General features: G+C 40.1%; 1 protein-coding gene across 4 annotated transcripts in view; it reads left to right on the top strand.

The window, feature by feature from the left end:
• LOC124723123 (leucine-rich repeat protein 1-like) overlaps positions 1-25,562 on the top strand; it is a 145,387-nt gene that overhangs the window by 85,630 nt on the left and 34,195 nt on the right. For all 4 annotated transcript variants that reach the window (XM_047248305.1, XM_047248306.1, XM_047248307.1 and 1 more), the window contains exon 5: positions 4,408-4,520. In XM_047248305.1, the coding sequence (XP_047104261.1) occupies positions 4,408-4,520 (113 nt within the window). The remainder of the gene's footprint in view (positions 1-4,407; positions 4,521-25,562) is intronic.

Raw genomic sequence — 25,562 nt, 5'->3', positions numbered from 1 at the left:
TATTAGGATAATGAGCGGAGTCCAGCCTAGACATTCTTGTAGGAACCTTTTCAGAAAATTAGGGATACTGACAGCTGCATGCCAATATATCTACTCCCTGTTATGTTTCATTGGTAAAAACGGACAATCGTACAAAACCAATGATTCATACCATACCTACAATACCAGGAGGAAGATGGACCTCCATTATGGATCAAAAAACCTTACTATTGTACAAAAAGGAGTCCATTACATGAGCTGCAAGGTGTTTAATGCTCTCCCACCATCACTGAAATTACTTATCCAAGAGCTTCCCAAATTTAAACAGCTCAAACAGTATTTATTAGATAATTCCTTCTATTCGGTAGAAGAATATTTCAGTAGAGTTAACTGTAATTGATTTTTTTCATTTACTAATTTGATGTGCTATTGTGCATTACGATATTCACAATCACTGATAACATTACTGTGTCTTTCATTTAGCTATTAAGATCTACCATATTTTTTAATGTAATTTTTTCTATACCTATTAATGTGTATTTTGTCTTACACCAGATATCCTCTTGCATGAGGTACTTTTATGTATTCCTTTTGTATTATTTGTAATAATTCTGACACGTCCTACATCCATGCGAATGCCTCGCAGTATTGGATTTATGGGATATAAGTAAATAAATAAATAAATAAAGTATCGAATCATTCCCTAAATTACAAGCCTACATATGAAATCTATCAGAAATCAAAATAAAAGATTTTTCAAAGGAACTAGCAAAATAAAGCTGGGATGAAATGTATAGGGAAACCAATGTGAATAAGAAAGTTTCTAAGTTCTCCACATTATTTAAATTGAAATTTGAAAAGGCATTTCCAAAAATATGCGTGTCGGTATCAACATCTCACAAAAGCAGATGGATAACAGCAGGTATTAAAAAGTCCTCCCAAACACTTAGGCATTTTAAGTTCCTTGAAAAAGAGTCACAGTGATCCAGAATTCTTAAATTTCTATTATAGATACAAAAAGATTTATAGAAGGTGCTGGTTGCTGCAAAAAAGTCATTTAATGACAAAATAATATATAATACAAACAATAAAAACAAAGCAGTCTGGGATGTTATAAAAAAGGAAAAGGGGAGATGTAAACAAACCCAGAATAACATACTGCTAAGGGAGGAGGATAAGGTAATAAATAATCCACAACACTATGCAGACTACATGAATGAGCATTTTTCAAGTACTGCAGAGAAGTTACAGCAATAATTCCCCAAAACAAATAATATAACACCTGTAAATAATGTTGCACTAAATGCAATGATGTTACTTCCAACCACAGAGAATAAAGTCAATAAAACAGTTCAAAAACTAAAACTAAAAAATAAAAGGTCAGTAGGCTTAGATGAAGTACCACTGTGTGTACTGAAACAATGCATAGAGATTATACAAGGCCCCTTAAATGAATCCTTCACATCAGGGACATTTCCAGAGCAGTTAAAACAGGCAAGAGTTGTACCTTTGCTTAAGAAAGGTAATGCAGAAGACATAGAAAATTGACTGCCCATTTCCCTGCTGTCACCATTCTCAAAAATAATAGAAGCAAAGATTAATGAATTACCTGAATAAATACAATCTTTTAAGCAAATCACAGTTTGGTTTCTGAAGTGGCAAAAATACGGAGTTGGCCGTAGTAGAATGCACAAAGGTTGTACTTGATGTTCTTGACTAAGATGAATGTGTCACAGGCATATTTTTGGATCTTTCTAAGACCTTTGATACAGTTGACCACAAGATTCTATTAAATAAATTAGAAGCATTAGGAATAAGAGGGGTAGCTAATGACTGGTTTCGATCATACCTAGCAGGTAGAGTACAAAGAGTAGAGATAATACATACTTCAAATAGATCCAAACATTTAGTAAAACACTTATCAGAAATAAAATACATTAATATAGGGGTTCTGCAAGGTAACATATTAGGGCCAATACTATTCCTGATATGCATCAATGACGTTGCCAGTAGTGTTACTTATGGTGAAAAAATTCTCTTCACTGATGACAGCAATATTATAGTCACTGAGAAAACAAGAGAACTCCTTGCAGAGAAAACAATGAAGCCCTCAAGGATATTCATGATTCGTCAATAAGCAATAAAGTGACATTGAACATAAAGAAAACTAAGGCCATGAATTTCAGTTTGAAGAGGAAAAATTTTGATGATCAGTTAAATGTAGATGGCACTTCGATAGACTGTGTAACAAATGCAAAATTTCTAGGAATGACTATTGATTCTCAGTTGAAGTGGTGTGAACACACAGAGGTACTTGCAAACAGAATGTCATCAGCATGTTATGCTTTTAGTCTCATATCATCAGTATGTAACATGCAGTGTCTTTTAGGTACATACTGTTCATATGTACATTCAATTCTTAGCTATGGCATTCTTTTTTGGGAACAAATGCACAAAATATGTACACAAGTTTCAGACTCCAGAAAAGAGCCATAAGAATCATAACCAAAAATGGTAGTCGAACTCATTGTAAAGATCTGTTCAAAACACTGGGGATTTTAACTGCTCCTTGTGAATAAATTTATCAGTCAGTTGTACACATCTAAAATAACATTGGTAATTACTGCACAAACAGCTCTGTCCATGACTATGCAACAAGAGCTAGTCTCAACTTACATTTCCCAAGAAAAAATAAACATAAAGCTCAAAACAGCTTTTTGTACCAAGGAATAAAACTGTACAACAAAATTACCAAAAGAGATAAAAGAAACTGCAAAAATACAATTGTTTAAAAAGGCAGCTAAAAAGTACCTGTTATGCAGTACATTTTATACATTGAAGAATTACTTAGATAAAACAAAGTAGGAGTTTGGTAAAAAAAATGTTATACAAATAAATAATAATAATAATAATAATGATAATGATAATGATGATAATAATAATCATAATGATAATAATAATAATAATGATTATGAAACATCCAACATTCCACATAACACCTTCAAACTATGTTTTTTTTTCCTTTTATAGAAAACCTTACCCCCAAGCTATTCATTGCACAACACTAACACTTCTTCCTCTTTCTGAGCTCAACACCTCACTCATTATAAAGGGATGCTGCCTCAGTTTTTCAGGATAGCAAATGGGAAGTTGTGGCACAGAAAATGGCCCAGAGATGACCTGTGTGTGTGTGTGTGTGTGTGTGAAGTGTTTTGAAACAATGTATGTATGGTGTGTGCAGTGACTGGTAGTGAGATATGAGTGAACAGTGTGGCATTACATTATTAATAAGTTATTTGTAAAGAAAAATTATATACCAGGAGTAAATCTAATGATTGTCTCTAACTAGAAGCTTATTTTAAATTGGTCTAAACTTGTAAATGGCCTATATTCTTGTAAAAAGAGGTCTACAGATGAATAAAGCTGCTGCTACTACTACTATATTAAAAAAGGAAACAATGAGAGCATACCACAAAATGTTTCACTTACCACTGCAGAAGAATTTTTAAATAGTATAAAATGGGGTGTCAAGCAGATAACCACTTGAAAATGACCCTGTCGGCTGAAAGCCATTGTTAAAAAATAAAAGTGTAACTGCTACTCTAATTTGTTTCCAATTGATGAGTAGTTCATTCTTATGAATGACCACCACAAAACTATTAATCAAAAGCAATTTTGACCATCACATTAGCGAATCATTCTACTAAACACTGCAAGATTAACTTTAGTGACTGCTCCACAACCCTTGCACTCTGTATTTTTACCTAAGCTTCATGAATTGTACAGATTAAAACTGTCCTCCCCCCATCCCTCCTTGGGCCATAAATACAAGGCCCTATTTTACACCTAAGTCTGGCCCCACTTGTTATCTAATTCCTTGTATCTTCCCCTCAACCCCTGCCCCAATATCAGAGTCTTGCTTTTCACTACTGCTTAACTCTGGACATATGACTGGTTTGATTTATAGGTTTCTGAACTCTTATCCACATTGTTTTCTGTAGTCTTTCTGTACCTCCATTCTATTCTGCCCCCTCAAATCGTCAGCAGGTTGAGCTTTCTCTTCCCTTGTCCTCATTTTCTCGTCATCCTCTTCCTAGCCATATCTTTCTTGCTCACATCACAAACTCTGCACAAGATGACCACTTACCCAGTCCAGCAAGCACTCTTTTAATAAAAATAATATGTTTAAACTTTAGTGTATGTGCCTGTACATTATTCTACACCTCCACTATGTAGTCAGTTGTTGACAGTAATCATTCCATTGTTTGTATTCTGCTTAGGCTTTTTGAGTGTAGCTTTGCAGGTGACAGCATTAAATAATTACTGCAGAAGCCTTGAAATGTTGCATTGATAGTGTTCCTCCTGAGAGCTTCTACAAGTGAACACATTTTATAAGAATTTATTCATGAGTTTATTTTGTTTTTACAGATTCAGACTGTGCCCAATGAAGTAGTGAAACTTAATGGACTTTGGGGCTTACATTTGGATTATAATCTTTTACTTTCCATTCCAAATGGTGTTTTGGAAATGAGGAATTTACGGTATGTTGTTTATGCTCAGATGGCTGCAACTGCAATTGAATAGTGCTGCATAGTAGTCTTATGCAATAAAAAAATGTTTCCCTGCACAAGAAAACATATTTTTCTGTGTTACAAAAATTGTTTTTTTCAAATGATCTAAGTTCAGGGGTAAAAGCCCATTTCTCTAGTTTTACTGTTTCAAAGATGTTATTCACATCATCTTCTGTGCCATGAATCAAAGAATCTACGACAACCAAAGAAATTATGTAATAATTCAAAACTATAATAATAATTATTACTACATCAAGATCTTACAATATATACACCAAAGAACATAAGGATATTAGACAGTATTCTAAAAACTCCGAAAATAAGTGCGCACACCTACACTACCACAGACTTCAATGCAACAAAGGAAACTAAGTTAAAAAACGTATCTCCAGCAAAACTGCAAACTGAAGAACATTTAGAATACGTGCAGCAAAAAAACAACACTAGTCAGGTGCAAAGAAAAACCTCCTCTGGTTACAAAAAGTGTGAAACACAAAACAATCTGTGTTAGGTGATAGTCACGGCCGTGAAATTTCTGCAATCTTGATGAGAATATGTAGTTTCAAGGCATCTGGTTTCGTAAAGCCAGCGGCTCCATTGAGTGAAATAACGGACCTAACATCATCAACTGACATAGATAGTGTGAATAAAGGTGATTTCACTGTGTTAATAGGAGGATCAAACGGCATCTATAGAAGCGAGACATACAAGGTCATTACAGAAATGAGGAAATGTTTAAATAATTTAACCCACACAAATGTACTTTTGTGAACATCCCACATCGTCATGATTTACCACCCTGGTCGTATGTGAACCACGAAATTAATGTTGCAAACGAGTGTATCACTGAAATATGCACTAACTTTAAGAATTTTATTTATTTATTTATGTATTCATTTAGCATCCAATAGATCACACATGTGATATTGTAGATATAAACAAATTGGAGCGAATATTCCATAGAGTCTGTGGACTTCATTTAAATACGCCAGGAAAGAAATTACTAGCCGAAAAAATATGTACTCGCATTTTGAAGAAGAGTGAAGTAAAAAGTCTAAGTGATAAACAAACGGAGATTAAGAAGTGCTTTAGACGAGTTACAAGCTTTGCCATGGGCCAAACGCAAATTATCAAGTGGCTTAAACCGATTAGGCAAGAAACAAACAATCACGTCATCAGCCAAACGAAATTACGAAATGGTTTAAACCAAGGAGGACAGATGTGGATGAAGCAAAACTTATACAAGCTCCAGAAGTTAACTCACCTGCTGATTGCCACTAGCAAACAGAAGCCACACACAAGAAAGATATCGAAAATTTTTTAGGGTAAGTGCTGTAGTAGAAATGCCATTAGATAAAGAATCAGAAACCATTTCAGCCAAAGTTACTAAATACCCAGATTTTGCTATACTACACCATAACGTTCAGTCACTCACAAATAAAATTTCCATGTTGGAAGCACTACTCCAGTATGCACTAAACGTAGACATAATTTGCATTACTGAACATTGGCTACAAAATGAAGAAGTAAAATTAACCTCAATCTCAGGATATAGATTAGCAAGTCATTTTAGTCGAGAGTTTTCCAAACATGGTGTCTCTGCTATCTGTGAAAGAACAAATAAAGTTCTGTGATGTCAGTAAAAGTTGTATTGACTCAATTGAAAAAGACTTTGAACTTTCCATTACCAAACTGCCAGAGCTTAATTTCATGGTTATTAACATATATAGAGCACCAAGTGGAAGCCTGTCAGTCTTCATGAATAAACTAGAGGTTCTGCTGAGTAGGATCAGTACACTAAATACGAAGATAGTGCTTTGTGGGGATTTCAATATTGATTTTTCAAAGGACAGCAGCACCAGAGATGCTTTGATAAATATGACCAACACATTCAATATGATCCCCACAATACACTGCACAACAAGATTAACAGAGTGCACAAATTCCATTATTGACCTTATATTCATCTCAGAAACAACTTACAGATTCACAAGCAGAGTACTGAGCATGGGTTATAGTGATCATGAGGCAGAGCTCACCATCTGCAGCATCTTTGACAGAACCAACTGCGGACCTTTGGTGCAGAGCCGGGTGGAGGGTCTGAATCAGAGGCTCAGACGGTTTTGCGACCGTGTTGGCTGCAGATTCCTTGACTTGCGCCATAGGGTGGCGAGGTTTCGGGTTCCGCTGAATAGGTCAGGAGTTCACTACACTCAGCTGGCGGCTACACGGTTAGCGGAGGCTGTGTGGCGTGGACTGGGCGGTTTTTTTTAGGCTAGAAGGCCTCGGGAAAGTACGGGGTGGGCTGCAATCTCAAAGGGTGCATGGCAAACACAGGACGTGCTTGGATCAAGGAACAGTTGGAATTGTAGTTGTAAATTGTTGTAGTTGTGCTGAGCTTCAAGCGCTAATAGAAAGCACAGAAGCTGAAATCGTTATAGGTACAGAAAGCTGGCTAAAGCCTGAAATAAGTTCTGCAGAAATTTTTAAGAAGTCTCAGACTATGTTCTGGAAAGATAGATTAGGCAGAATTGGTGGTGGAGTGTTTGTGTCTGTCAGTAGTGGTTTATCTTGTAGTAAAGTTGAAGTAGATACTCCGTGCGAATTGGTATGGGTGGAGGTTATACTTAACAGCCGAACTAAGTTAATAATTGGCTCCTTCTACCGCCCCCAGACTCTGATGATATAGTTGCTGAACAGTTCAGAGAAAATTTGTGTCTCGTAACAAGTAAATACCCCACTCATACGGTTATCGTTGGTGGGGACTTCAACCTTCCCTCAATATGTTGGCAAAAATACTTGTTCAAAACCGGTGGTAAGCAGAAAACATCTTCCGAGATTGTCCTAAATGCTTTCTCCGAAAATTATTTCGAGCAGTTAGTCCACGAACCCACGCGAATTGTAAATGGTTGCGAAAACACACTTGTCCTCTTAGCCACAAACAATCCAGAGCTGAGAGAGAGCATCATGACTGATACAGGGATTAGTGATCACAAGGTCGTTGTAGCTAGGCTCAATACCGTTTCTTCCAAATCCACCAGAAACAAATGCAAAATAATTTTATTTAAAAAAGCAGATAAAGTGTCACTAGAAGCCTTCCTAAGAGACAATCTCCATTCCTTCCGAACTGACTATGCAAATGTAGACGAGATGTGGCTCAAATTCAAAGATATAGTAGCAACAACAATTGAGAGATTCATACCTCATAAATTGGTAAGAGATGGAACTGATCCCCCGTGGTACACAAAACAGGTCCGAACGCTGTTGCGGAGGCAACGGAAAAAGCATGCAAAGTTCAGAAGAACGCGAAAGCCTAAAGATTGGCTAAAATTTACAGATGCGCGAAATTTGGCATGGACTTCAATGCGAAATGCCTTTAATAGGTTCCACAACGAAACATTGTCTCAAAATTTGGTAGAAAATCTGAAGAAATTCTGGTTGTATGTAAAGTACACAAGCGGTAAGACGCAGTCCACACCTTCGCTGCGCAGTGCCGATGGTACTGTTACCGACGACTGTGCCACTAAAGTGGAGTTATTGAACGCAGTTTTCCGAAATTCCTTCACCAGGGAAGGCGAATGGAATATTCCAGAATTTGAAACACGAACAGCTGCTAGCATGAGTTTCTTAGAAGTAGATACCTTAGGGGTTGCGAAGCAACTCAAATCGCTTGATACTGGCAAGTCTTCAGGTCCAGACTGTATACCGATTAGGTTCCTTTCAGATTACACTGATACAATAGCTCCCTAATTAGCAATCGTATACAACCGCTCGCTCACCGATAGATCTGTACCTACAGATTGGAAAATTGCGCAGGTCGCATCAGTGTTTAAGAAGGGTAGTAGGAGTAATCCATCGAACTACAGACCTAGATCATTGACGTCGGTTTGCAGTAGGGTTTTGGGTAGGGTTTTGGGGCATATACTGTATTCAAACTTTATGAAACACCTCAAAGGGAACGATCTATTGATACGTAATCAGCATGGTTTCAGAAAACATCGTTCTTGTGCAACGCAGCTAGCTCTTTGCTCGCACGAAGTAATGGCCGCTATCAACAGGGGATCTGAAGTTGATGCCGTATTTCTAGATTTCAGGAAAGCTTTTGACACCGTTCCTCACAAGCGACTTCTAATCAAGCTGCGGGCCTATGGGGTATCGTCTCAGTTGTGCGACTGGATTCCTGATTTCCTGTCAGGAAGGTCGCAGTTCGTAGTAATAGACGGCAAATCATCGAGTAAAACAGAAGTGGTATCAGGTGTTCCCCAGGGAAGCGTCCTGGGACCTCTGCTGTTCCTGATCTATATAAATGACCTGAGTGACAATCTGAGCAGTTCTCTTTGGTTGTTCGCAGATGATGCTGTAATTTACCGTCTAGTAAGGTCATCCGAAGACCAGTATCAGTTGCAAAGTGATTTAGAAAAGATTGCTGTATGGTGTGGCAGGTGGCAGTTGACGCTAAATAACGAAAAGTGTGAGGTGATCCACATGAGTCCCAAAAGAAATCCGATGGAATTCGATTACTCGATAAATAGTACAATTCTCAAGGCTGTCAATTCAACTAAGTACCTGGGTGTTAAAATTACGAACAACTTCAGTTGAAAAGACCACATAGATAATATTGTGGGGAAGGCGAGCCAAAGGTTGTGTTTCATTGGCAGGACACTTAGAAGATGCAACAAGTCTTCTAAAGAGACAGCTTACACTACACTCGTTCGTCCTCTATTAGAATATTGCTGCGCAGTGTGGGATCCTTTCCAGGTGGGATTGACGGAGGACATCGAAAGGGTGCAAAAAAGGACAGCTCGTTTTGTATTATCACGTAATAGGGGAGAGAGTGTGGTAGATATGATACGCGAGCTGGGATGGAAGTCATTAAAGCAAAGACGTCTTTCGTCGCGGCGAGATCTATTTACGAAATTTCAGTCACCAACTTTCTCTTCCAAATGCGAAAATATTTTGTTGAGCCCAACCTACATAGGTAGGAATGATCATCAAAATAAAATAAGAGAAATCAGAGCTCGAACGGAAAGGTTTAGATGTTCATTTTTCCCGCGCGCTGTTCGGGAGTGGAATGGTAGAGAGATAGTATGATTGTGGTTTGATGAACCCTTTGCCAAGCACTTAAATGTGAATTGCAGAGTAGACATGTAGATGTAGGTACAGCGGCTGTGTATAGAAATGCCAACAAGTAGTAGCAGTTGCGGAAAAGTAGTTGAAAAAGAACCTTTTCCGAAGATAACATTAGAATTTTTAATCTCTTACTGGCAAAGGAAAACTGAGAAAGCATCGCCACTCAGAACAATGTTGACAGCATGTACATGAGTTTTTAGAGCATCTTTCTTCACTATTTTAATGTAGCATTTCCAAAAGTAGTAAAAACAGTAAAACCTAATAATAATAATCAATGGGTAACTAAAGGCATAAAAATTTCCAGTGAGAGAAACAGATTTCTACAGTACTGCCGTGAGAAATATAGAGTAACCCAGGAATTCACAGATTATTCAAAAGCCTACAAAAGAATCTATGGTAGAGAAGTCAGAGGCAAAAATTATGTGGAATGACAAGTTGATAAGAAACTCTTCTAACAAAATGAGATCCACTTGGAGAGTTATAAAGAAAGAAACTTGTAGTTCAGTGCCAAAGAAAAAGAATGTATCATTAACACTAGAAGGCTCAAAAGCCACAGACCCAAATTCAGTTGTGGAAAAATTCAATGAATATTTCACATCACTAGCTGAAGACCTCATTCAAGTACACTGCCAAGGACCAGTCCCACGTTTTTAGAGCAAGAAACATACCCCAATGAAATTATAAGTAAAATTAAATCATTAAGCAATAAAATGTCAGGTGGTCTTGATGAAGTACCTGATTTCATATTAAAAGCTTGTGCTCACTACATAGCAAACCACTTGGCAAAAATTTTCAACCTCTTTAAAAACTGGTGTATTTCCAGATATTTTTAAAGTAGCAAAAGTTTCACCACTGCAAAAAAAAAAAAAAAAAAAAAAAAAAAAAAAAAAAAAAAAGTTCTTCTGAAAAAATATCAAACTACTGACCCATGTCACAGTTAAGTTCCTTCTCAAAAATTCTAGAAAAACTCTTCTATGACAGGCTTTTAAGTTGCATAAATAAATATGCACCTCTTACAGTATGACAACATGGTTTTAGAAAGTCTAAATCTATACAGACAGCAATTTTCAAATTCTTAGACTGTATTTTAAAATCCCTTGATCAACATAAATTAGTTGCAGGTATTTTTCTAGATCTATCTAAAGCCTTCAACATCCTGGACCATAACATTCTGCTCGAAAAATTAGAAAGACGAGGAGTAGGAAATGTAGCACATAGCTGGTTGTGTTCATATCTAAAAAACCGCAGGCAGAAAGTATCACTTCAGTATGAGTTAAACAAAATGAATAAAACAAGAAACAACTCCTTTCTTTCTAGGGAATTACCAATAAAGTATGGTGTATCGCAGGGCTCAATCTTAGGTCCGCTACTCTTCTTGATTTATGTGGACGACTTAGTTGAATATATGAGTCCCACAAAAACTATCCTGTTTGCCGATGACACGAGCATATTGCTCACTGGATCCAGTCCAGAAACTCTGCGGTCCACAGCAGAAAGTTCTATGAAAAGACTTTCTGATTGGTTCACAAAAAACAAACTCATTACAAATACTGAAAAAACTGTGTGTGTCGATTTTCATTTAATTCCTCCAACTAATCAAATGTCTATTCAAGTCTAATTAAAAAATGATCCCCTAGAAAATGTAAGTGTCACAAAATTCTTGGGTTCTGCAAGACTTAAAGTGGGACATACATATAAATAACTTGTGTAGAAAACTATCATCTGTGTGCTATGCCCTAAGAATTTTAAAGGCTACAACAAGCAAAACAACAGTACTGCACAGTCCCACTCACTAAACCGATATGGGATCATTTTCTGGGGATCCTCAACTCACAGTGTAAAGGTTTTTAGAATGCAAAAAAGAGCTTTAAGAATAATTTGTGGTCTTAAAAAGATGGAGTCCTGTAAATCTCATTTTACTGAACTTGGTGTTCTAAATGTTCAAAGTTTATTCATGTATGAAACTATCTTGTTCACTAGGGACTACCTCCTGAAAACAGGCAAACTGCTACAGAACAAAAATGTACACAACTATAGTACCAGAGCGAAATCAAATATACATCAAAAATATCACAGAACAACCACCTATCAGAGGAGCATAATTAACATTGGTGTAATACTACACAATAAGGTAACAGAGGAAATAAAAAATACTACTCATCCAATATTTAAAGCTAAACTAAAGGCATTTCTAATAAAGCACTGCTTCTATTCTGTCAGAGAATTTCTGAATAAGTAACAAAATTAATTGTAATAGGTACCTAATTTTAATTTTCGTACTATTTTGCTAATACTATGTATTATTGTAACTTATCTTTGACCTGTATAATACCAATTGTACAATTTGTGCTATATGATAAAACTGGACCAATTAAAAAACCAATCTATCTATCTACCTATCTATCCAGTCAATTATAACTTCATAAATTAAGTATAGAGTTTTTCACAACACAGTAGGGTACTAGTTACCGTTCAACTGTTTGAGGAACTTGAACTGTGCTTAATGATGGAGGTTTTAATACAAATTACACAGGTTTATTAGTAAGTACCTATGGGGTTTTGGGACATGACTGAAAAAACTACAAGACATATAGAAAATACACACACATCAGTCGCTGGAGAAGATCTCTGTTTCTAACTCACATTACAGGCACTCAATATGGGAACTGCTTGCGACATGGTAAATGTCAGTACCTGCATGCAGTTAAATTGAATCGCTGAGACAAATTGTCAGGGATGGCATGACAGCAGCCCACTTTGGAAATCTGTTCCTAGGGATGTCTATCTACAGGTGTGAACTAATTAGAGATGACAATATCTAGTGTATGATTTTTGTACATGTTGTACCCACTAATGTAACTATGCCACAGTACATATTATGAATAAAAAATTGTAGGGATGCTCTATTCACTGATGTATATAGCTTTTCTACATATCGTGTAGTTTTTTCACAGTTATATTCATAAACCCCAAAGGTACGTAGGAATAACTGTGTGTAACTGAATAATACAGTGTGTTTGGGAGAAGAGGAGGGATCAGTCCAGTTTTTCGTTAGATAGTATGGCAGTATACAGAAGTGTTGAAAAAGTAGAATGTGTTGCTTATTCAGTTGCAGTTCTGGGTGACTTCCAATACTTTATTTTTTACTTGAAAAAATAAAAAACTTCTACATAAAAAACACATAGGGACAGCTATATAGAACTGTTTCTGTCCAACCAGAGACTTTTGCTATATTGTCTCTTCTGCATACTACCAGAATAGCTATATGTAAACTAGGTTGATCTCTTCCCTCCCCAACACACTACATGTTTTCCAGTTATATAATTTTACTGAAAACTTCATCCTTAAAAAACTATAAAAATTACTGAAAGAACTGTGACCCTGTCATCCCTGTTATCTCATTTGTTGTATAGTGACAAACTTTACATTGAACGTGTAAATTGGCACACTCTTAGATTGTATTGGTGATTGTAGATTCTTTGTTTCATAGTCTACCAGAGGAAGTAAATAACATGTTTGTAATGAAGACTAGAAACATGGGCTGGATAAAATAAAATGAATTTTTGTGAAATATAGGCAAAAATGTGTTTCCTTGTGTAATAAACACTCACACTATTTTGTAAAGTGATAATTATGTTTAAGTCAAACACTCTTTCCACACCCTCTCTCTCTTCTCCGCCACCTATAGCACTAAAAGTTTTGTTTAGTATTTTCTATTAAAAGCCAAATAAAATCTTTTGTTATGAGAGATTTTCTCGTCATAAAAAATTGGAGAATGTGCTGCGTGGCTTATGGTTTCTCATTTACTTGTGGTGCCTTCTAATTATGAAGACATTTATTTCTGATTCATCATGACAGTGCAGTGAAGACAAAGAACTTAACTGATGTATTTTCTGATAAGAGCCAGTAGGTATGTGACTGAAGGTGCATGCAATACTGTCTTTTAATATGAATTGCCTTTCCCCCATCCATATAATTCAAAGGTATTTTGAACAAGGTCAGCGGGGTGAATTAATAGGTGTTATTATTATTATTATTATTATTATTATTATTATTATTGTTATAGAAAATAGGTTGGAAATGAAAAATAATTATTGTAGAAAATTACAGAAAATAGGTCTATGAAGTCACAATAAGGGCAGTGTCTTTAGTGTTAAAGTTGCTGCCCTTCAGCATTTACACATTCCTGTAGTCTGGGCTTGACACTCAAGCACACTTTGGCACAGAGTTCTTTATTGTTATGAATATGTTGGCATGCTTCTCTTATGAACTCACACATCATCAGGACCTTGTGGTTTTCTTGCAAAGGCATTATCTTTGATAACATCTGAAAAGAAAAAGTCAATTGGAATAAGGTCTGGTGATCATGCTGGCCATTCAGGTGGCCCTCGATGGCATGTCAACCTATTAGGTATTTGTTGTCAAGAAACCCACATACTGTTAAAGCATAGTGTCCAGTGCATCTTGCTGGAAATATCTCTCTTCATTACCCTGCTGTAGATGTATTTGTGGAATGCCAGCACCTTGCAGCATAAGATAGACATCTTGGATAACTGTTGTATGGGAAAAAGCTGGCCCAGTGATCCCTTGACATGAAGGTCATGCCCAAACTCTAACTCCAGTTTGAGTCAGTTGTTTCTCAGTTACAACAGTGATATTTTCCGTGGTGCAGTACACACAAGTATGCCTATTAACAGCATCTGCCAACTTAAAATTTGCTTTGTCAGACCAACAAATTTATCGACTTACACTATCACCTTGCATTTCTTCATTCAAAAGCGCCTTGCAAAATTACAAATTGCGATCTGGAGCATCCTGTAATCCTCAAAGTTATCGTGGCCGATACATTTACAAACCTCAGTCTTGCATTAGACAATTAAAGGATCTACGGGAAATGTTCAACTCAACACTGGGTGTCCCTTAGGATTTCTTTGGGCTTTGGATAAATGCCTTTGCAACTACCATTTCATTTTCATGGGTAGTAACACTCACTGCTCAACCACTCTTTGGTGCATTACAGATAGATCCAGTTAAGTTAAATTTGTTGCAAAACCTGTAAATTGATAGCCTACTTGATGGAGGTTTATTCAGTTCTTCTTCCCATTTCTGTTGAAACTGTTCAGCATTCTCTGTCTTCCAGCATTGTTTAATCACCCACTTCTGTTGTTTGTTGCTTGAATTACCAGCCATTATTATTGAAATATCTGGAAAAAATAGAAAATCATCTTAGAGCAGATTAAAATATAGTATACTACTGTATACTTGTGTATCCCCCCCCCCCAAGCCCCTGCATAGAACAGTTGTCCATTCACAGGCTGTCTCTTGCATGACATAGTTCTAATAATTGGAATATTCAGTCTTAAGCAGAGTAACTCAGACTGAGTCTCTGAATAAAACTGTATCATCGATTTTTGTCCTCTTGTGTCTTGAGTCACACAGACAGAATGTACATTATATCGACGTTACAATATTGTAGGACATTGTTCTGTATCTGAAAACATATCTTCCTCTGTATAATTTCAAAATGAAATAAAACTTATCTTAACACAATATGTGATCTCCTGTGTGATCCCATAATTTTGGCAATTGTATGTACTCAATCTGAAAAATTTTCAGTTCCCACCAAGTGTGTGGGAGTGACAAGTCAATAGTTGACAGGACACTGAAAGACTCTCTTTGCGAGCAAGGTTCTTTGGAGGAAACAACCAGTGTTTGTTTCCCGTGTTAATGTATGTATCTATTGTGTTTGTGTGGTACAATAAAAGTGGTCATTCACAGTATAAAATCCACACAAGCATTTTCCTTTACGTAGTGAAATTACTCCTACATAAGTGGTGACCCCGTAACTAAGTGGTGTGACAGTAGACAAGTTTCTTTAGATATTTTCCGTGACGTCTCCTATCGACATGTCGTCTGCACAGCACCTCTTCCGTGACATCGACGGCGTCATCCAGAATATCAAGAAGGAGCTCGACACGATGCAGCAAAACCCTCAGTTCACAGTGCCACGGACTCCTACATCTCAAACTGACTTCATCCACGATGTTACATTTCCAACCACGCCATGTGTGCTGGCGGGTCCCGCGCCGCCGCCACAGGATATTGCCTCGCACAACCAGTCCGCAGAACTGCGTTGGTACCGCTCCCACGCGTTTCACACTTTCCGTTCGCCCCCACCTTTCGTTCCCGAACGTCCGGAAATTTGGTTCACTATTATGGAGAACATTTTCATGCAGCAACAAATAGTCGACGATTTTGAACAGATCACGCTAGTGATATGCAACCTGGACTAACGTGTGTAGTCAGTGGTATCGGATATAATTATGCAACCCCCAACACAGCAAGCCTACGCCACCCTCAAGATGGCTTTAATTTTGCGTTGTACAAAACCTGTGGACCAGCAGATAACACAGCTCCTGTACCACGAGAAATGCGGTAACAGGTCACCTTCAGACTTTACCGGCATTTACGTGCTATGGTGGACCCTTCCGTGTTCTCAGACACATTACTTGTGCACATATGGCAACAGCAGTTACCTCCGCAGGTGGGCTTAACCTTAATTGCTTACGAGGGCCAGCCATTAAGCGAGTTGCTGCAAGTGGCCGATAGAGCGCACTCCCTGCTCGACTCGCGCGCCACAGTGGCCGCTGCTGCAACCACCTCAGCCAACAACACCAGCCGAGCATGGCCGGAGCTGATTGACGCGGCGCCTCCAGCTTGTGCTGCCACGACCGCACGATGAGCGCCGGACGTGACCGAAGATTTCCGATCTCTCTGCGCTGCCATCGATCAGCTGACCGCCCAGCTGCAGTGGCTAGAGCCACGCGATGTTGCAGCGGCTGACACGCACACGCGTCGTTGCCAGCCGACGCGCCCGTCACGTCACGCAAACGACGGAACCGGTTATTGCTGGTTCCACCAGCACTTCGGCGCGCAAGCTACAAAGTGTAAGGAGACGTGCTCGCACCCAAATGCATCCCACGGCCTGCTTTAGGCGCAGCCGACCGTGACAACAAGCAACTGCGCGTAAACTCACAGACGCATGGAAGGAGAACACCCCCATTTCAGCACGAGCCTACATTATGCGGATCGACTTCTCCCACAGCTGTAAGGTACATAGCTTCACAAAGACTTTTCGTTCCTGATCGCTCTACAGGATGGATGTTCTTGGTTGACGCCAGCTCAGATGTCAGCACTCTGCCTGTAAATTTCTTCCCATCAGACAAATGTGCTGAAGAGACCACTTTGAAAGCAGTCATCCACACGTATGGTTAGAAAACACTGGCAGTGGACATTGGGCTACCAGAAAAATGCAACTGGATCTATACTAATATGCATTATGCAAGTCACAACTCGTCCATTCTGCCAATGGATGGGTTATTCCGGGAATACAAGGACGTCTGACCTCTCTTGCATGCCAAAGGGTAGATAACCTCAGCGCACCCACCTGGGAGGACACCATAGCGACAAAGGAATCTGACCTGAAGATGGCTCAAATGACATCAAAACAGTTGACGACACAACAGGCTCCTGCTGTTTCAACCGCAAAGGCGACAGCCAAACCACAACATGGAACAAGAAAGAGCAGGGCGAAGCATGAGACAGTGCACCACATCCGTACAACTGCAGGCCCACCAGTCTCCTCAAGTGTTCGCAGGCTTGCACCTGATTGCTTGTGGGAAACCAAGACCATTTTCAATGAGATGCCACAGGAAGGAAATATACAGCCATCCAACAGGCTATGGTCCTCTCCTCTGCACCTCGCCCATAAAAAGAATGGGTCATGGCGCCCGTGCGGTGATTATTGAGCTTTGAATGCCCGAACTGTTCCAGACAGATACCCTGACCCACATATACAGGATTTCACCCATTCACTGGCCAGGGCAACCATATTCAGTGTTTTAGATTGCCGTAAGGCTTATAATCAGATCCCAATGGCAGAGCAGGACATACCAAAGACTGCAGTGACAACCCCATTCGGGCTGTTTGAATTTTTGGTGATGCCATTCGGGCTGAAAAATGCTGCCCAAACATGGCAACGGTTTCTAGACAGCGTGCTAAGAGGGCTGCCATATTGTTTCGCCTATTTAGATGATATTCTGGTGTTTTTGGGGAATGTTTCTGACCATCAGAAACACGTAAACGAGGTGCAAAGCAGGCTTAGTGCTCATGGAATAACACTTAACAAGGACAAGTGCATGTTTGGTGAACCCGTGGTAACCTTCCTGGGTTATAAAGTATCAGCTCAGGGCATTTTGCCACTGCCAGAGAAGCTGGAGTAGTTGGGTACCCTACCACGGCCTCAAAACTACCACGATCTCTGACGATTCCTAGGGATGATAAATTTCTATCGTTGCCATCTCCCCGGAACAGCAGCAATCCAGACGCCACTGAACAATGCCTCGGCCAGACACAACAAAAGTGGCAAGCGCCCACTCCCATGGACACCCGAGATGGACTCTGCTTTCAAGGCACTGCAAAACAGCCTTCACGATGCAGTGGGACTTGCACAGCCTGAACCAGGAGCTCAGCTAGCCCTAGCAGTGGACACAAGCCAAGTTGCAATCGGTGCAGCTCTGCACCAGAGAGTGAAGGGTCATTGGCAGCCACTAAGTGTTTTCTCACAAAACTACAGATGAGTCAAACTCATTGGAGTGCATACGATAGGGAACTCCTCGCAATGGATGAAAGTGTCAGGCACTTCTGCCCTTTCGTTGAGGGCAGGCAATTCACCATATACACTGACCACAAACCTCTTGTGGCAGCTTTCTACAAAGCCAGCGATTCATGTTCCCCCCGTCAGGCCCGACGTATAGAGTTTATATGCCAGTTTTCGACAGACGTGTGTCACATCCATGGTGCTGACAACATTGTGGCAGACTATTTCTCACGTATTAATGGGATAAGTCCAATGTTGGATTATTCTGAATTGGCAAGGGCACAGGCTTCAGATGCGCAGCTGCAGTCCTTGTCGGTGGACCCGTCCACTGGCCTGTTTACAACTTGTGGACGTCCCCTGCAGCCCATGTAAGGTATGGTGCGACACCTCCACGGTTAGACCACGCCCATACATCACCCCCCCCCCCCCACCCCCCCCAGTTCCGACGAAAGGTATTCGACAGCATTCAAAACCTGGCACACCCGGGAATCAATGCCTCAGTGAAGTTAGTGACGAGCCGTTATGTGTGGCCTTCAATCAAGAAAGATACATGGGAGTTGGCCCGCAGCTGCTATCAGTGTCAACATAGCAAAGTGGGACGCCATGTTCACGTTCCAGTAGGACAATTCCCAACCCCAACGGCACGTTTTGGGTATGTACACATTGACTTGGTTGGACCCCTCCCCCCTTCAGAAGGTTATAGGTACTTGTTTACGGCAGTGGATCGTTGCACACGGTGGGCAGAGGCTACACCATTCAGGGACATTTCTGGAGAGACTACTGCATGGGCATTCTTGGAAACTTGGGTGGCTTGTTTTGGGTGCCCATTTTTTGTTACCACCGACCAAGGACGCCAGTTCGAGTCGACACTGTTCCAACAACTGTCAAAACACTGCGGCTTACAACAAAACCGGACTACTAGCTACCACCCGGCCAGCAACGGTTTGGTGGAAAGGTGGCACCAGACTTTAAAGGCTGCCCTGATGTGCCACGAGGACTCATGGACTCGAGCGTTGCCATTGGTTTTGTAGGGGTTATGGACCACATTGAAAATAGATATCAATAGTTCCTCGGCAGAGTTGGTATATGGAGAACCACTCTGTGTTCCAGCAGAATTCCTTGCACCAGTTCCTCTCCCAGATGACACACAACTACCCCACCTCTTGCAACAAATGAGGAAGCAGGCAGAGATGCTACGTGCAGCCCCAACGTCTCAGCACGGCACGCATCCAGTGTTCATACACGAGTCCCTCGATACTTGTTCCCACATCATGCTCGGCACAGACCTGGTTGGTCATTTGTTTCAGCCACCGTACACTGGACCGTACCGAGTGCTAGGACGGGATACACATACACAATGGATATCCTCCACCAGGGAAAGTCGACCAAGGTTTCCATTGAGTGGGTAAAACCCGCTTGGACAGTGACAGCACCGACTACAGTCTCACAGACAACTTCAGACACAACTCGCAAAAAACCCACACCTTCCGCAGAGCCAGACAGCTGTGACCCACCGGAGCTCTACACCAGGGGACCTAATGCAGCAGCGGAATCATCAAGCAGCACCCACACCCACTCTATCCGCAGGCCGAGAGGTGAAGTTTAAGTACCCCACCATACCGGGTGCTCCGCACTTCAGGCGGGGGGGGGGGGGGGGGGGGGGAGATGTGTGGGAGTGACAAGTCGATAGTTGACAGGACACTGAAAGACTCTCTTTGCGAGCTAGGTTCTTTGGAGGAAACAACCAGTGTTCGTTTCCCACGTTAACGTATGTATCTATTGTGTTTGTGCGGTACAATAAAAGTGGTCATTCACAGTATAAAATCCATACAAGTGTTTTCCTTTATGTAGTGAAATTACTCCTACAAGTGGTTTACTTGAGAGTGCAAATATAATTTAAATTAAAAAGGTGATTCATTTTTGACACTATAAATTGTATTGTTAGTCTCAGCTTAATTTGCATCAACTGAATAGCTCAAAAAATATGATGCTGCTGCTGCAATTGATTTTTACCAAAATACTGTGCCCATTGCAAGTAATGACAATGGTTTCTGACCTGTGTCATATGTATTTAGTGAAAGTATTGATTTTTTATTTAAGAACATTCTACCACTCATGAAACAGAGACCTATCCTGATCTAAAACAGTGTTGGGTTGCACCAGCCTTCCTACAATATTTCTTTCATATAGATCCCAGCAATAATGAAAAGAATACAAGTCTGAGGAACAAGCTGGTCAAAGTGTTTAGTGATATTGTGCTTGTTGACCATCTGAGCTATGTGTGAAATAACATTGTGATCCATTAAAAGGAAAGACTCTGTAATGAAAACAGCATACAGCAGAATGAAAGACAGGTGGTATCGGCCCTATACCTTTAAGCAAGAGTACATTTGGATAGTGCATATGTGTTATAATGTAGCAAGGTGGAACTACCCCACCTGCTATGATTACACTACTGCTGTTTATTTATATTTTTTCTTTACTTATTTTGCACTTTTCGTCCTAGTATCTACATAATGCATATATATTACGTGTGTGTGTGTGTGTGTGTGTGTGTGTGTGTGTGTGTGTGTGTGTGTGTGTGTGTGTGTCTCAAAATATTAATCAGACTTTGCCTCACTTTAATTTATTTTTCACACTATTATTTTCAATATCCTTATCCCAATGTCCATTTGGTTTTGCTGGAAACTATGTTAATTAAAAGTAATTCATAATTCACATTATCACTATAGCACGTAATAGTAAGTATGGACTGAGCTAATATTGGTACTACACACTAGAGAGACTGGCATTCAGACTTTATAGTAACATGTTTCAATTTTCTTGAAGCTCAATAACTTACCAGATAATCAATATTAAAAATTCACACATATCCAAAATTTCTATTGCAAATTTAGCCATTGTACTTGTTAAATTGCAGCTTCTACCGCTATACTGTTGCTGCCCTAATTTTCCTGGACCAAATGACTCTTTTCATTAGTTAACTCAGCCATTAATTAAAAAATTACATAAATTATCATAAATCTATCCTCAGTCTTTTGAGGTGGCATACTCCAATACAAGTTCCTCAGTTTACAAACCGCATCACTTGAAATAAAACACTCAAGCTTTTGACAGGTGTCTTTGCCATCAACATCAGGATTTAAAGCCTCTGACTACTGGGGCTGGCTCAGTTTTCAGGTTATGTAAATGCAATAGCAGATCTGGAACCTTCCAGAGAGGGCCAAAGTGATGCAGGCATAGAAGGCATGTTTGACAGCTCATAGCAAATCTGTCCCACTATGGGACTAAATGACATCATTGTGTCACAAGGAGCTGGTGCCATATTTGAAACTGCTGCTCCTATCTCCCTACAAGTGTCAAGCTTACTTATTTTCTGTATTATTCAATATAATTTCAGGTATAAACATGTACACGTTCAGAAGCAAAATGGGAACTTGGAAGAATATCTATTGCAGGCAAGTGCTGGAAACACTGGTGAACACTCTACAATCAGGAATTTGATGTTGGAAACTGCTACAGCATTCTTAGACAGCAGGAGGAGCACTAAAATTGCAGACGCTGTAAACTGACACCATATCTGCATATTATTCATTAGTGTAGATGCGTGGCAGTTAAATAAATGCGTATCAGGAAACCTATGCTTCTATCTATACACTCTCAGTTCTTCTCACTACTTCACTCACAACACATCATGGACAACTGCATATTCAACAAGCTAGTTTAATAGCAGAAGAACATACAGAGCAAAGTGACAGACAGTGAAGTAGTAGTCTGGGCTAGAATAAAATGTCAGAGTTCAGGTGGTTAAGACATACACAGGTGCTTGCCACTAGCCAAAAAAAAAACATACATTAAATATGCTCTCTCTCAGAAACCATTAGAAAAGGACACGTGTCCATATGATGTTCTTTGCTTCAAATGAGTGTCCCTGTCATATCCTTGAACGTTGTACATTCCTTGTGGGATGTCCTGTATATGACTGACATACACTGGTTTTTTTATAAAAACAAAGATGTGTGACTTACCATACGAAAGTGCTGGCAGGTCGATAGAAACACAAACGGACACATACATACACACAAAATTCTAGCTTTCACAACCAACGGTTGCTTCGTCAGGAAAGAGGGAAGGAGAGGGAAAGACGAAAGGATGTGAGTTTTAAGGGAGAAGGTAAGGAGTCATTCCAATCCCGGGAGCGGAAAGACTTACCTTAGAGGGAAGAAAGGACAGGTATACACTCGCACACACACCCATATCCAACCTCATATACACAGGCACAAGTAGACATTTGTAAAGGCAAAGAGTTTCGGCAGAGATGTCAGTCGAGGCAGAAGTACAGAGGCAAAGATGTTGTTGAAAGACAGGTGAGGTATGAGCGGCGGCAACTTGAAATTAGCGGAGGTTGAGGCCTGGCGGATAACAAGAAGAGAGGATATACTGAAGGGCAAGTTCCCATCTCCAGAGTTCTGACAGGTTGGTGTTAGTGGGAAGTATCCAGATAACCTGGACGGTGTAACACTGTGCCAAGATGTGCTGGCCGTGCACCAAGGCATGTTTAGCCACAGGGTGATCCTCATTACCAACAAACACTGTCTGCCTGTGTCCATTCATGCGAATGGACAGTTTATTGCTGGTCATTCCCACATAGAAAGCTTCACAGTGTAGGCAGGTCAGTTGGTAAATCACGTGGGTGCTTTCACACGTGGCTCTGCCTTTGATCGTGTACACCTTCCAGGTTACAGGACTGGAGTAGGTGGTGGTGGGAGGGTGCATGAGACAGTTTTTACACTGGGGGCGGTTACAAGGGTAGGAGCCAGAGGGTAGGGAAGGTGGTTTGGGGATTTCATAGGGATGAACTAAGAGGTTACGAAGGTTAGGTGGATGGCAGAAAGACTCTTGGTGGAGTGGGGAGGATTTCGTGAAGGATGGATCTCATTTCAGGGCAGGATTTGAGGAAGTCGTATCCCTGCTGGAGAGCCACATTCAGAGTCTGATCCAGTCCCGGAAAGTATCCTGTCACAAGTGGGGCACTTTTGTGGTTCTTCTGTGTGAGGTTCTGGGTTCGAGGGGATGAGGAAGTGGCTCTGGTTATTTGCTTCTGTACCAGGTCAGGAGGGTAGTTGCAGGATGCGAAAGCTGTTTTCAAATTGTTGGTGTAATGGTTCAGGGATCCGGACTGGAGCAGATTCGTTTGCCACGAAGACCTAGGCTGTAGGGAAGGGACCGTTTGATGTGGAATGGGTGGCAGCTGTCGTAATGGAGGTACTGTTGCTTGTTGGTGGGTTTGATGTGGATGGACGTGTGAAGCTGGCCATTGGACAGATGGAGGTCAATGTCAAGGAAAGTGGCATGGGATTTGGAGTAGGTCCAGGTGAATCTGATGGAACCAAAGGAGTTGAGGTTGGAGAGGAAATTCTGGAGTTTTTCTTCATTGTGAGTCCAGATCATGAAGATGTCATCAATAAATCTGTACCAAACTTTGGGTTGGCAGGCCTGGGTAACCAAGAAGGCTTCCTCTAAGCGACCCATGAATAGGTTGGCGTACGAGGGGGCCATCCTGTTACCCATGGCTGTTCCCTTTAATTTAATTCACAATTAAAGCGAACAGCCATGGATCCTTTTAAAGTCTGAATCCATTTCTTCTAATCTGTCTTTGTCATATTTTCTTTTTGCTGATCTGATGATTTTTGCTGTCTTTTTCCTTTCTTCTTTAAACTCTTCCCCGTATTCATGTTTCTTATTACTGTCCCATTTTTTCCATGCCTTTAGTCGATTGTCAATTGCTTCATCACACAGCTCGTTCCACCATCTGTATTTTGGTATTCTTTGTGGTTGTCCCATTTCTTTAACTGACTCTAGCATTGTTTCTTTAATTTCTTCCCAATCATCCATTTTTCTTGTGTTTAGTGTACCACAGAATTTTTCCTGATTTTTCGTTTGAAATTTAGTTTTTACTCTTGGAAATCTTCTTGGTTTTGGTTCAGGTTTGTTCGGTTGGAACATGGTCTTTATTTCAGTCAGATAATGGTCTAGGTCTATGTTTAGGCCCTTCCTCACTCTGACATCCAAGATTTCCTTGTAGTTGCGAGTCATTATTGCCACATGGTCCAACTGATATTCACCTTGATTTGGATTCCTGAAACATGTCGACATTAGTTTCAGATTAAATTGTTTACAAAAATCTATGAGTGTTTCCCCATTTCTGTTGGTTCTTGTATGTGCTGGATAATCTCCAACTACTGATTTAAATTTTATTTCTTTGCCAACTTGTGCATTAAAGTCGCCCACTAAAATTTGTATATGTTCTTTTGACAATATGGATGTTTCGTGTTCTAGCATTTCCCAAAAATCTTCCACTTTGTCAACATTTGTTTTTTTATGTCGGTTGATAGGTGCATGTGCATTTATGATAGTGTAACGCTTATTGCCCGACTTGAACGTCAGAAATGAAATTCATTCTGATGGGGAGCTAAAATTAGTTATTGGTTCTGTAAGTGCTGTTTGACCATAAATGTGGTCCCTAATATAGTCGTATTATTGGAATTTTTAATGGCTGGTTTTCTTTTGTAGATCCACCTGACTCAAATGCATTTTCATCCAGATACCTTGTTTCTTGAAGTGCTAATATAAGTATGTTGGGTTGATTGAGATTGTCTGTTTGGTGTTTTAGTTTTCCAACTTTCGTAAGTGTGTTGATGTTCAGAGTCACCAGTAGATGTTTTTTCTCGGGTCTTATCTTTGAAGAAGCATTAGGAAGCTCCGACTCTTCCTTACATGATGTTCTAGGCTCTCCAGAATTCAAAGGCCTAGTTGCACTGCCACGAATGGCAATGGAAGATTGGTTACTTCCTGGAGTAGTTTTCCTTTTGAAATTTACCATCATGTCTTAGGTTAAAGTTTGGTTTGGGGAAAGGTAGTTGAACCTTTCGATGATAAAAATTCAAGCATTTAGCTTAGAATTGTAAGTGAGGCCGCCACTAATATGTGGGACAGACGCCTTTTGTAGCCGCCCACTGTGGGAACAGATGCTACGGTCTGGTACTTTTATACAAAAGCCTGCCTCTTCTGCCATTCTGACGATCTTCATCACCGCCTTCACTGCCGTTGAGGTCTTCACCGTTTCCCTGGTGAGGGACCCTCACGAAGTACTATCACCCGGGCCAGGTGAACCGAGGTTTTTTAACGAGGTGTTACTCCTCTCCCTCCTCCTTTTTCAACTG

This window comes from Schistocerca piceifrons, chromosome X, assembly GCF_021461385.2.
Source record: "Schistocerca piceifrons isolate TAMUIC-IGC-003096 chromosome X, iqSchPice1.1, whole genome shotgun sequence".
Classification (NCBI taxonomy): Eukaryota; Metazoa; Arthropoda; class Insecta; order Orthoptera; family Acrididae; genus Schistocerca; species Schistocerca piceifrons.
The sequence above is the reverse complement of the archived record's forward strand: the minus strand, read 5'-3'. Positions and strand labels throughout refer to the sequence as shown.